Source organism: Panthera leo, chromosome B3, assembly GCF_018350215.1.
Source record: "Panthera leo isolate Ple1 chromosome B3, P.leo_Ple1_pat1.1, whole genome shotgun sequence".
NCBI lineage: Eukaryota > Metazoa > Chordata > Mammalia > Carnivora > Felidae > Panthera > Panthera leo.
In genome coordinates this window covers 143,542,714-143,556,983 of record NC_056684.1, presented here as the reverse complement: position 1 = coordinate 143,556,983, position 14,270 = coordinate 143,542,714, and the positions used below count along the sequence as shown (strand labels likewise).

Sequence of the window (14,270 nt, the reverse complement as noted above, 5' to 3'; positions counted from 1 at the left end):
AGTTCCATCTGGGTATTTATTTTAAAACTGATAGAGGATGGCCAGAGAATATTAAGCAAAATTTAAATTACCCAAATGTGCATTCTGCCAAGCATCCTATCAAGAACAAAAATGGTATCTGATTATAAAGAGCATAGGGTTAAGCTTTTCTGAGTGTGTGTTTTCTGGGCAGATGAGTTTTCATTTTAAAATCCACGAGGAACTGGCCAAGAAGTTAAGAAATGCTAAAGCGACTCGTACTTACTTGTTTATTTCTCCCTGGCAAGGAAGACACAAGCTGAAAAACAGCAACTCTCCCAGAGGCTGTGCCCGCGGCCACGAGGTCGTCGAAGCAGGCCAGCAGCTTCACCACTGTGATGGGTTCCGTTTTCCCCTAAGAGAGCAAATGTTAAAGACAAATGGACCTGTAACCAGGCTGGCTTCCAAAATGCAAACATTACCCGTGGAGGCAGAAGGAGGCGGAAGCTTCATCAGGCTGCAGCCTATACGAAGTCCTGATTGAAAATGTATACAACTCAGAAAAACAATGACATCTATTAAACCCTCCTTTTTGTTTCTAGATCTTTATTACTTTTTAAGTTTATTTATTTATTTTGAGAGAGAGAGAAAAAAAAAGCAAGAGCGGGGGAGGGGCAGAGAGAGAGGAGAGAACGAGAATCCCAAGCAGGCTCTTTGCTGCCAGCTGTGGGCCCGATGTGAGACTTGAACTCCACATACCATGAGATCATGACCTGAGCCAGAGTTGGACACTTAAATAACCGAGCCACCCAGGTGCCCCTCTAGGTTTTTAATCTTTAAAATGACAAATTAAAAAACTACATTTCTAATGAAGGAAATGCTGATCAATTGAGTGTGAATATTTTAAGTACTGATCAAGAGAGTACCAGGGGCTTGGAGAGCTGTTTCCTGCCCAGAACAGGAATCTGGAGTAAGAAGAGCTTATCTACCCCAGATCCAAGCTCTGCTTTCTTCTCTTAACATGGACAAGTCATTCAATCATTGCAGTTGACGGTCTGCCTGCAGCACAGGCTTGCTGCACGGATCCAGGAGGCGATGCATCTGAAATTTGTTCTTAGATCAATAATCAAATTAAGTAACGCTAACTCAAACTTAATACATTGCTATACTTAAAAGCACATGTACAAGGGGTGCCTGGGTGGCTCAGTCGGTTAAGCGTCTGACTTCAGTTCAGGTCATGATCTCACAGTTCGGGAGTTCGAGCCCTGCATTGGGCTCTGTGCTGACAGCTCAGAGCCTGGAGCCTGCTTTGGATTCTGTGTCTCCCTCTCTCTCTCTCTCTCCCCCAAATAAATAACAACAAAAAATTAACAAAAAAAGCACACGTACAAGCACTGCACACAGATACTCAAGGCTTCCAGGCCCACTGAGTGAAACCATTCATTCAGAAAACTCACGCAACCATTTGACCCCGCTAAGATATACGGCAAGAGCTCCAATAAAACACTTTGATCCCTATATTTGGATGCAGTAATTTACATGGTATTCAATCTATCAAATGTGGAGGTATACCCTTCACATTCAGGGTACGGAGTCAGCTGCTATGGTAACATAAACTGAAGTAGGTCGCAGTCCCGCCCTCTTAAAGCTGAGCTGTGGCAATGAGCCGGGCACATGAAAAGCCGCCTACAGCCAGTGGGGGTGGTGATGACTGCGCTAGCTTTCATCTGGTACTTTACAGCTTTCAGGGTATTCTCAGGGGCTCTAAATATATCTGATGAGATCGTGATGTAGGGGAAGGGCTTTGGATCTTAAGCTATAGGAAGGCAAAGGGGAGCCCAGGAAGATTCCTGACTTTGCCAGTGTATGGTCAGAAGTGTTTCTGATAACCCTGATCGGGTGTAGCACAGAAGGAGGAGGAAGTGCGACCAGGCGGCGAGACCAGCCGGGGCCTTTTGCCATAGTTCGGCCGGAGGCCAGAGGTCATATGTGCCTCGTGGAGAGAAGTGGCAAGCTGAACGGGCAGGAAGGCAGTAAACCCTGATGGAGAAAGAAGACTCCGTTAAGACCTGTTTGCCATGATGACAGCAACAAGGAGAACAGCACAGCGACTCTCCTTTACTGAGCATTCTGAGCCAGGCGACCCGGTAAGCGCTTCACGTGCATTACCTCCTTGATTCCTCACGCATCCGTGAGGGCAGGTGCTGTGGTTTTCTTCGTTTGACGAAGGTTAAGTGGTTTGTGTAAGGACACAGCACCGGAGGAGTCAAGAGTTGGGATTCACGCCTAAGTGTGACTGGAGGCCCTGCCTCGCTGCTCTCTGCGCTGAGTGGGAATCCACAGGCCCCGCAGATGGGAGGCTCGGGAGGCTTGGGAGGCTTGGCAGGCTTGTGGAGAAGAAGGAAAATAAGGGGACTTTATCATCTGCGGCGTGGAAAACACGAGTGCTGATGCCGTGAGCAGAATCCACTGGCGCTGCTCTGAGGAAAGACAGTGCCAGAACATGCTTTAGACGTGGACAGTGTTGACGTGGCAGCAGGCTGGTGAAGAGAATACTGTCCTGCGAATTCGTAATTATTAGAACTGCCACCACATCAGGAATCAAGATCCCTTATTGGAGATCTTGCCGTGTCATAGCACAAAGCGGTGGTGTAATTTTTCTGAATGAATGCTTTCAAAATAAAAATCATCATTCAGATGGGCTGGAAGCCTGAGTATCTATGTGCGATGCATGTACACATGCTTTTTAATAAACTAACATTGTGACTTAACGTTATTTAATATGATCATTAGTGTTACAGTTCTTAAGAACCAAAACATCGCAAGAATCAGAATATCAATACTTAGCTATACTTTAGATAGAAACAAAATACGAGGCTTCAACTTCCTATAGTATGAGTGTAGCTATTCTGAAAAACGTTCCTCTCCAAACATCTAGAAATGCCGAGTAAGATACACAAAACACCCTTTTAAATGCATAGCTGATCTCTAGGAAGTAAAAATCAACAGAGGCCAAAGCCGATAAGAATACTGTCAAACCAGAACAGAAGGCAGCCCTGAAGCTACGGGCTGCCTCAGAACTGTCTGACCAACACCAAGAGCCTTGGTTTCCTGAGCTGAACAGGGCCAACGCGGACAAGGCTTCAGGCCAGATGAGGTGGGAGCTGGAACTGCCATCCCCTGCAAAAGCCCCTGAAGACTCCCCGAAGGCCTAACCATCAAACTGTAAACTAGGGAAAAATCAATTTGCTGGCAAATGGAGCTGACAAGGAACTCTGTCTTCTCTCAGACATTGGCTAGAGTGAATAAAAGAGAAGAATGTTCCCCAAGAATCTGTCACCACCAGCCTGCCCTATTCAGCATCTGAGTTTGAATTTATCTTCTGTTTCCACTCAAAGAGAGCTCCATGCCAGGCAGTTGACCTGAAGTGCATCTATGTTAGCAGCATGCCAAGAGGCCTGGCAGAGGGAGTCTAAACCCCATCTGTGGGACACGGTCTCGACCCAGGTCCCTCAGATTCACACGTATTAGGACCAGTCACAGAGCTTCTAATTAGAAACCACCATGGGAAAAAGGCCCCATGAAGAAGAATCAACTAAAAAAACGCAGTAACAGGGACTCCTGGGTGGCTCAGTCGGTTAAGCGTCTGACTTCGGCTCAGGTCACGGTCTCACGGTTTGTGAGTTTGAGCCCCATGTTGGGCTCTGTGCTGACACCTTGGAGCCTGGAGCCTGCTTCGGATTCTGGGTCTCCCTCTCTCTCTCTCTGCCCCTCCCCTGCGCTCTCTCTCTCTCTCTCTCAAAAGTAAATAAACATTAAAAAAATAATTTTTTAACACAATAACAGAATTGTACGACCCTTTGCCTCCACCCAAGTACAGCATTTAGATCGAAGAGACCCAGAGCATAAAAGAAATATGCTTAACATTTTAAAGAAATATATACAGAATTTAAAACAATAGTAACCTACTATCGGAAATAGAAATGAAAGAGAGTCAAAAGAATTTAAAATCTTAATGGGTGATTAAATAGCAGATTAGTCAGAGCTGAAAGAAAATTATTGAACTAGATGACAGATCTGTGCCACGTAGAGAGAGGAAAAGATAAAAAACATGAAAGAGCAGAGTCCTAGGGATAGAATCTAAAGATCCATCCAATTGGGATGCCAGAAGAAAAGAGGACAACAGAAAGCAACATCTTCAGAGATAAGGGCTAACTAAAAGTTACCCATATTGATGAAAGACCTGTGTCCTCAGGAGCACACGCCTTGAAAAAGTTTAACAGAAAGAAATACACATATACACACTGTGTAGTGAAACGCTAAAACCTCAGATGCTGAGAAGATATTAGTATGTCAGAAAAAAGGGCAAATGACCAGATATGAGTAATTATTAAAAACCAAACTTCTCGGGGCACCTGGCTGGCTCAGTTGGTAGAGTATGTGACTCTCGATTTCGGGGTTGTGAGTTCAAGCCCCATGTTGGGTGTAGAGAGTGCTTGAAAATAAAATGTTTAGGGGCACCTGGGTGGTTCAGTTGGTTAAGCGTCTGACTCTCAGTTTTGGTTCAGGTCATGGTCTCCTGGTGGTGAGATCGAGCCCCTCATTGGGCTCCATGCTGTGCATGCAGCCTGCTTAAGATCCTCCTTCTCCCTCTCGTCCTGCCCCTCCCCTGCACACGTGCATGCACGTGCATGCTCACTCTCAAAAAAAAAAAAGAAAATTCTTTAAAAAAAACAAAACTGGGGCGCCTGGGTGGCGCAGTCGGTTAAGCGTCCGACTTCAGCCAGGTCACGATCTCGCGGTCCGTGAGTCCGAGCCCCGCGTCGGGCTCTGGGCTGATGGCTCGGAGCCTGGAGCCTGTTTCTGATTCTGTGTCTCCCTCTCTCTCTGCCCCTCACCTGTTCATGCTCTGTCTCTCTCTGTCCCAAAAATAAATAAAAAAACGTTGAAAAAAAAATTTAAAAAAAAACAAAACTTCTCAACAGAAACAATGGAGACCAGAAGACAATGGAAGATCATCTTCAAAGTGCTAAGATAGAACTGTTAGCTTTGAATAGAGATCTGTTTAAACAACTTAGAGACACAGAGACATTCAGACAAGCAAAATATCAAGAGTAATTGACATTTGCGTTTAGATGAGAAAGGCCAGAGACATCGTAAGAAAACTAAAGGCCAAAAACAAAACAAAACAAAACAAAACCTTATAGGCTAATATCCCTCATGAATATAGATACAAAAAAAAAAAACCGTAATAAAATATTACCGAAAGGAAGATAGCAAGATTTTAAAAAGGATAATATATCATTACACAGTGGGGTTTACAGATGTAATACACATTTGGATTAACAATCAAACTCAATACCTATAATATGCCATATTAATAGAATAAAGAAGAAAATCATGTTATCATCTCAACAGATTCAGAAAAAATATGACAAACTTCCATACTCATTCATGACTAAAAAACTCTCGGAAAACTAGGAACAGAATTAAGTAGAAACAAAAAGCATCTATGAGGAATCTACAGCTAATGCACGTACACGCCAAGGCAAAGATGTCCGTTCTTACTGTGGACATTGTACTGGAGGTCCCAGCCAGTGCAGTCACTCAAGTAAAAAAAAAAAAAAAAAAAAAAAGCAAAGGCATACACATTGGCAAAAATGAAGTAAAATGCTTCCTGCACAGGCAGAAGTGATCACCTGTGTAGAAAACCCTAAGAGGTCTATAAAATACAATGGAAGTAAAATACACATTAATCAACTCTATTTCTATATGTCGGCAACACAAAATCTGCAAGTAAAATAAACTGTTGAATAGTTCTTATGTTATTTGTGAAGTGATATTACATTACTTGAGGGTAGACGGAGAGAAGTTAAAGGACACATGCTGTAAATCCTAGAAAAACTGCTAAGAAAGAAAAGCGGGAGGGCCTAATAAGCCATAGTGGACATAACATAGAAATATGAAAAAATAATTAGTCTGAAAGACAGCAGGAAAAGAAAATAAACAAAACAAGATAATAAAGAACAGGTGGGATGAGCAGAACACAATTCCCAAGATGGCAGACCTAACTGATGGCTCTCAACTGGGGACAAGTCTGTCCCCCAGCCTGTCCATGGGACATGTGACAGTTTCTGGAGGTTGCTGCAATTGGAGGTGATACAATTGCCATCTGGTAGGCAGAAAGCAGGGATGCTGCTAAACACCTACAATACCCAGGAGAGCACCCCAGACCAAGGTGTCAGTAGCTGTCAGGCCGAGAAACTGACTTAAACCCAACCATATCAATAATTACATTCAATATAAATGGCCTAAATATGCCAATTATCAGGCCGTCTGGCTGGCTCAGTCAGTAGGGCTTGCGACTCTCAATCTCAGGGTCGTGAGTTCAATCCTCATGCTGGGCATAAAGATTACTTAAAAAGAAAAAAAAAAAGCAGGGGCGCCTGGGTGGCTTAGTTGGTTAAACATCTGGCTTCAGCTCGGGTCATGATCTCGCAGTTCATGAGTTTGAGCCTCACATCTGCACTGTAAGCGCAGAGCCTGCTTGGGATTCTCTCTTCCTTTCCCCAGCCCCCGTCTCTGCCCCTCCCCTACTTGTGCACGTGCACACTCTCTCTCTCTCTCTCTCTCTCTCTCTCTCTCTCTCAAAATAAATAAACTTAAAAGAAACTAGAGATTGTTAAACTGAATAAAAAAGTAAGACCTGACTTTATGTTATCTTCAAGAAATGCACTTTAGTTATAAAGGCACAGATAAACTAAAGGCAAGAATGGAAAAAGATATACCATGCAAACTCTGATTGTAAGCAAGCAGGAGAGGCTATACCACCACCCAAGTAGACAAGGAATATCACCAGAGATAAAAAAAGAGATACTACATAGTGATAAAAGGATCTATTCAATAAATAGATAACAATCCTAAATGTATAAGTACCAAACAATAGAGCTTTAAAATGCATGAAACAACACAACAACCTGACTATATTGAATACCACTGAACTATATACACTTAAAAATGGAAAAATGATAAATTTTATGTTCTGTAGGTTTTACCACAATTTTTAAAAATGCATGAAGCAGAAACGGACAGAAAGACAAATGCACTATTTCTGTTGGTGGATTCAACCCTCCCGTCATGGCAACTGACAGAAGCAGGCTATCGAAGGCCTGGAAGATCGAACCACACTGCTGAGTTAGCGCGAGTCTGCCAAAAAGCAGGACCTGCCAGTGGAAGCAGACACGCGCGACATCTTTCTGGGCAAACCCAGCCGGAAGAGGCGGGGAGAACTGTCAACTCACAGTGCAGGTCTGCGACCCGAGATGGAGACAAGGGAAGGAAGGGGAGTTGCACAGGCTAATCTCCAACCGCAGTGCAGTTCTAGAAAGTTGTGGCCTCGCCATCAGGAACCCCCAAGCCAGAGTCACTTGTCAGGAGTCACCAGCTTCATGGGCGTAGGTGTGCCTTGTGTCCCAGCTGCACCCAGTCACAGGCCGGGAGCGCCAGTGGGAAGCGTGGCTCTGGGTGGGCACAGCGGCAGGCTCAGGGCTCCCCAGTTACATACACCCCCGCAGGGAGAGAGGGTAATTGAGATGAGGCTATCACCAAGTGCCACACAGAATAAAAAGACACAGGTGGAGAAAATATTCGAGGCTTATTTTTGACAACTGGATCAGGATACACAAAACCTGTTTTAGAAAACGGAAGGTGCAAAGCCACCATCCATCTTTTTAAACAGTATTTCTATTTCATAAAGCCAATCCTTCATTTAAGATATTATTTACAAATAGGATTTTTACAGGGGCGCCTGTGTGGCTCAGTCGGTTAAGCGTCCAGCTTCGGCTGGGGTCATGATCTTGCAGTTTGTGAGTTCGAGCCCCACGTCAGGCTCTGTGCTGACAACTCAGAGCCTGGAGTCTGCTTCGGATTCTGTGTCTCCCCCTCTCTCTCTGCTCCTTCCCCACTCACGCTCTGTCTCTCTCTCTCTCTCGAAATAAACATTAAAAAATAAAATATATAAATGCATTGCTGATTTACAATGAGATGCACGCTGAAGATTAAGCAATCGTGTTTACTGATGGCTTCCCTGTGCTTGTCGTGTGGACATGAATAACGTGTCTCTTTCAGGGGCTCTCACGGTCCAGGAAAAGGACAAGACCCATCAACACATACAGGAACCAAGCATTACTGTCACTGACACACAGGTACGGGGGGGTCACGGGAAGGACATGGTCAGCTCCGACGGGTATGAGGGGCGGGGCAGACAAGATTGCTGCCTTCACGATGCCAGTTGGCTGAATCCCAAGTGCCTCGTGGCATGGGAGTCTCTCGTTTCCATTTCTACAATGATGAAATATGTTCACATATACAAGACTACATACGACATGACTGTAGACAACTGCTTAGATGGTCATGAAACGAACGTCTACTGAGTCCTGACCCAGCCTGGAAAAGGGAACGTCGAGGGCACCTTTGAAGCCCTCTGGGCCCTTCTCCCTACCTGCATACCCTCATGCCACCAAAACCACTATCCTGGAATTGGAATTTATCCCCTTGCTTTTCACAGCTTCATCACATGTGCACGTGCCCTTACGCACTACGGTGCACACACGTGCCCAACACAGACTCAGACTGGTGAGCCAGCATGTGGAGGTTCTGGCCCTCAACCTTCCTGACTCAGAAACTCAGTTTTTTCAGTGTCCTATTGTGTTCAGTACCCAGGGTGGTTGCCTTGTGGGCATCTCATGCACAAGAAGTTAAAGTTTAAGCCAAAAAGCCAGTTTATTACTTTATAAAGAACTAACAGTCACACAAACCAGAATGCTCACGTACGTAGGACCTGTACATTCTTCCCCCACTGGCTGATGCGCATGGGCAGCAAGTCTTAGTCAAAAGCTGCTTGGCTAGCAGGGAGCAATTTCTGAGCAAGCCACGGTAAGCGTTAGGGCCGGCCATGCCAAGGGGGTCTCAGCTCTCAAAAGGACTCCCAGCTACACGGGTAATTCGGCCCGATTTTTCCCAAGTTACCCAGCAGACTATCCGCTCTCTTCCTGCCGTCACATCCTCTTTTCTTCTTCTTCTTTTTAAGTTTATTTATTTTGAGAAAGAGAGGATGAGCAGAGGAGGGGCGGGAGGGGTGGGGGTAGACAGAGGATCTGAAGCGGGCTCCGTGCTGACAGCAGAGAGCCCAACGCGGGGCTAACCTGGGTCAAAGTCGGACGTTTAAGCGACTGAGCCACTCAGGTACCCCTCCCTTTTTCTTTTGATGTGGGGACAGTTCAGTCTTATTCTGGCCTGGGAGTCACTCTTCTGTCTCTTTAAGGAGACTCTGTCCATTTCAGGGCTCATCTATCGTATGCTGACTCTTACATTTCCCTCCTTTCCAACTTCCCAGGAGCACTTCTTGTTGCCTTGTGGCAACTTAACCCCCCTCAAAATGGAAATCTAGCGATAAAAAAATTTAAGAAGAGACTGATTTGAAAGAAGCCAGTGATGATTTTCTGAACAAACACTTCACCATCAGGGTAGCATTCCACCAACCTCCTCAGGCTCCTTGGCAGGCGGTTTTCCCTTCATACACAGGACAAAACTGTACGAAGGGGAAGCGTTCTTTGCGAGTGAGCTCATGGGAGCTGTGAAATGTGACAAGGCTTTCTTCATGAGTGTCTCTCGATATGCCAAAGCTTAACCTTTAGGAGAAACTGCTAGCATATCAAATAATAGATCGAAAATACCTAGAAACATTTAAGAAGACTCTAGTAAGATATTCATCAAATTCAAAAGAATTGTTTCACTTTTATCCTTTTACTAACACAGAACCACAGTTTAAAGTTTAAATATTTACATAACTATTTGATGATCCAAAAGTTAAATCAAAGCATCCCCTTTTCTGGAATAATTTCCTTAATTCCATAGGGCAAATTGGAGTAGGGAACATCCACTGGACTTGAAGGAAGTCCCTAGGGCCCGGGACACCACCACTAGAGAAATCTTAGAGACAGAAGGCAGATTACCTACAAAGGAAAACAATTCGATGGCCAGCAGGAGTCCCAGCAGTGGAGATGATGATATAATACGTTTAAAGTGTTGAGACAGAATAAACATCTGAAGTGAGGTAGGGATCAAGTTTCACTTTCCCCCAAATACTCATATCCAAATGTCCCACACCATTTAGTAGAACAACCTTGTAATAGCATCTTTGCAAAACCTCAAGCGATCATATATGTATGGATTTTCTGGGTTCTCTGTTCTATTCTTTTTGATCTGATCTCTTTATCTATTCTTGTGCTAACAACCACAATCAGCTTAATTACTGAAGGTTCATAAGCCTTGCTAACCCAGTAGAGCAACCCCTCCCATCTTGTTCTTTTGCCATTAGTATCTTGACTCTTCTTGAGTCATTACAATTGCAAATACAATTTTAAATTACCATTAGTTAATGAGTTGAAGCAATCCATGCTGAGGATACCAGTGAAACCCTATACCGCAATGCTACTGACACGCCAGAATTTAGATCATAGGATCCTAATTAGTCAGTTAAGCATCCAACTCTTGATTTCAGCTCAGGTCATGATCTCAAGGTCTGTGGGATCGAGTCCCAAGTCGGGCTCTGTGCTGGGCATGGAGTCTGCCTAAGATCCTCTCTCCCTCTCCTTCTGCCCCTACCCTGTTTTCTCTCACGTGCATGCACTCTCTCTGTTGAAATAAATGAGTAAACTTAAAAAAAATACACACACACACACACACACACACACACTTGGTAAAAGTCAAGGAAACATTCATAATATTCTGAAGCATGAGTTTCCTGACTGGAAAACATCACAGACATGTTCCCATGCTCAGGCCTCTCCTTCCCTCCACTGGGAATATTCTGCCCCCGCTGTTAACAGCACGTCCATCATGCTGCTCACTGTCTTTGGGTCTCCATTCAGCTGTCACCGCTCAGCGAGCCCTTCCCTGAACTTCCTATTTAAAATTGCAACGCCTCGCGCTGCAGCTCCTCACCCCCTCCTCCGCTTTATTCTCCCCTCAGACCCCCTTCTTGTTCGTCTGTGTGTTGGCGGCTCTGGCTCCCCACTAGACTCCGAGTCCCCTGAGGGCAGGGGCCTTGCCTGCCCTGTTCTGTGCCTCTCCAGGACCTCAAGCGGGCCTAGCACACGGTGAGCACTGGGTACTTTTTTCTTTTTTAATGTTTATTTATTTTTGAAGGAGAAAGAGACAGAGTGTGTGTGGGGTGGGGGTGGGGGGGTGGGGGGCGGTGCAGACAGAGAGGGAGACAAAGAATCCCAAGCAGGCTCCAGGCTCCGAGCTGTCAGCACAGAGCCTGATGCAGGACTCGAACTCACACACCGCGAGATCATGACCTGAGCCGAAGTCGGACACTCAACCGACGGAGCCACCCAGGTGTCCCCGCACTGGGTACTTATTGAATGAACTCCTGGAGACCCAAGTGCAGACAAGCTGCAGAAGTGACAACCAGGTAGCGCAGAGACTGCTCTGGGGGCGAATCCGTGGAATTTCCGCCCTTCACTGAATGCTAAGGAGAGAGGTTATACAATTACTTTCCAAAGAGAAAATCAGAAGCTCAGGTCAACTCATCGTTCCCGTCTGTTCTTACGTATTTCACACCCATATATTTAACAAGTTTATAACATTTTTATACTCGTTATTAGCTCCTCACAGTTTCTTGTGCTTTTGGCACGAGCTAGAAGAACTTCTTGTGTCTCCATCTGCCCTCTCCCACTAACTCGTGTAGGAAAAAAGGTTTCCAAAAGTATTATTCTTGAAAACACACGACAGGCTGTATTTAGCACATATAAGGTCTGCTTTCCTTCTTTAGAAACAGAACTTCATTTAAAAACATCATCTTTCATCCATGCCATACATGGGTTCATGAGAGGGTAGACTAACTTTTATTTTTATTTACCTTCCTATAAAATCTTAGATTTCCCCTAAATGAAACTAGTTGATGCATGTCTCAATTTTCACTTGGAAATTCCAGAGACTCTGAATCTGGTTTCCACTGTCTTCCAAATCCAGACTTTTGTGGAGGCCCTGTCTTCTCTCATAGGAAGTGAGCATAATGGTCAGGCAACCAGCTGTGTGGCGTGGAGCAGGAATCTTACCATTTCTTTATTTGAAAAACATGGGAATTGTGCCAAATTATTCTTTTTGTTTGTTTGTTTGTTTATTTAGTTTTGAGACAGACAGAGACAGAGCATGAACAGGGGAGGGGCAGAGAGAGAGGGAGACACAGAAGCAGAAGCAGGCTCCAGCCTCTGAGCTGTCAGCACAGAGCCCGACGCGGGGCTCGAACTCATGGACTGTGAGATCATGACCTGAGCCGAAGTCGGACGCTCAACCGACCGAGCCACCCAGGCACCCCTGTGCCAAATTATTCTAAGACCTAGCCAGCTCTGAAGACAAAAATGACCAGAACAACAAAACAGTTAATCCATCTCTAGGATCACGTAGCTAATAACCGACAGCCAACACTCAAAACAGAGCTTTGTGTTGTTGTGTTGATGCAAGTAAATACGGGGGCGCCTGGGTGGCTCGGTCAGTTGAGCGTCCAACTCTTGACTTTGGCTCAGGTCGTGCTCTCACAGTTTGTGAGGTAGAGCCCCACATTGGGCTCCGTGCTGACAGTGCACAGCCTACTCGGGATTCTCTCTCTCCCCCTCCCTCTGCCCGTCCCTCACTCACTCTGTCTCTCTGTCGAAAATAAACTTCAGAAACATTTAAAAAAAAAAAACACCCAAAACAAGGAAATAGGAAAACATTCTTGTTACCAAAAAATTCTGATTCCACCGCATTTAAAGAAAACAAAAAGATACTTCTTCACACCCCTTCCCTTAGCCTACCCCATTCTCAGGCCCCACAGAGATTTAGAGAATCATGATGGAGAGTCAGGAGTGCTCCTGCAGACCTTTTCCCGTATATTTTACAGACAGATATTTAGCTTTCTTTTCCCACCCCAGTATTCTAATTCCAAATTCCGCGTTCTTTCCAAAACGGAATTTTTATTTTGCACTTCCTTTGTGGTTTTCCACAATTACGGGTTTGTATTCTACACCAAATGGGTGCTTGGAAAATCTTTTGGATACTTGGGGCTGTCAAGTTTGGATTTTGGCCCCAGTAAAATACATTTTTTTCTGATCCCTCCGTAAGAGAAAGCCAGCGGACATATACATATAATATATGACTTTTCCTGGAGTCCCCTCTTCATCTGCTGGTTCCAAGAATTTGTACTTGATTCTCCCAAATCTGGGCACCCCTGGTGCTAGGACATCACCTCCTTCAAAGCTCATGGGGCTCATCATAGGATAAAGAGAAAGCTAATTCTAGGTAAAACTCTAAAATTGACGGTCAGGGGTAACTGTAGTTTCATTCTGGGGAACATTACACTCGCTTTTCTCTAAGTTTTTGTGAGTTTGGTGGTGAACTTTAAAAAACAGTCATATAATTATATTTTAAAAAGGACAATACAATGGTATCAATAAGCCACATGTGTTTTATAAAAGAGAACTGGATTGAAATGCAACCCGAGTAAAGGGTCTGAATTCACACTTGGCCCCTAGCCCACACAGCCCACAAGGGTCCCCGAGCTGACCCTGCCGCAGAAGCAGGTTCCAGCCTACAGTCTCATGTTCGAGGCCCCACCCGCCTTTCTGGCCTTAACCCTCGCTGCTCCATATCCTTGCCCTGTGTTCCACTTCCATCCAAATACACTTTCTGGAACACACACACACACACGTGCGCGCGTGCTCCAACACTACACCTTAATGCCAAAGATGACCTAGCAGTGAATTAAAACCTAAGGGGCTAGCAAATGTACCCTGCAGTGTTAGAGGTCAGAAGAGCAGGCACCCGCGAGAGGAGTACTGACTGGCAGCCGGCGCTGGGAGTCCACTGGACTGCTGAAGACGTTCTGCATCTTGATCTAGGGATCACACGGCTGTACAACTAGGCTAATTCGCCAAGTTGTACATTTGAAATTTGTACGCTTTATGTCAAGTACACTTCAACTAAAAACTGAGAAAACAGAGTGAGACAGAGAACCAAAGTCTGCTCTACTTTAAACTTGTTGAGACACGTTTTATGACCCAGAATATGGTCTCAGTGAATGTTCCACGTTTACTTACGAAGAACACACCCTCATCTGCTGTTGGGTGGAACGTTCTGTAAATGTCAATGAGACAATGTCAGCTGATAGTGTCACTCAGCTCTTCTATATTTCTATATCCTTGAGAGACGAGTGCTGAAGTCTCCAACTAGAATTGTGGATTTCTTGATTTTTCAGTTATGAGACT

The 14,270-nt window shown here is 44.9% G+C and overlaps 1 protein-coding gene and 1 non-coding gene across 10 annotated transcripts in view; one reads left to right on the top strand and one right to left on the bottom strand.

Moving 5' to 3' along the window:
* The window catches only part of TECPR2 (tectonin beta-propeller repeat containing 2), a 105,659-nt gene that overhangs the window by 76,295 nt on the left and 15,094 nt on the right, over positions 1-14,270 (bottom strand). For 8 of the 9 annotated variants that reach the window (XR_006204087.1, XR_006204088.1, XR_006204089.1 and 5 more), the window contains exon 3: positions 245-373. Coding sequence is in view for 4 of the 9 variants with exons in the window: in XM_042944344.1 (XP_042800278.1) it covers positions 245-373 (129 nt within the window). In the remaining 5 variants the exon portion in view is untranslated. Of the gene's footprint in view, positions 1-244; positions 374-2,127; positions 2,346-14,270 lie in introns of all 9 variants that reach the window. The other variant, XM_042944345.1, reaches the window with a different exon arrangement.
* Positions 6,293-6,365, top strand: TRNAE-CUC. Its single transcript has one exon. It is a non-coding gene; the product is annotated as a tRNA-Glu (tRNA).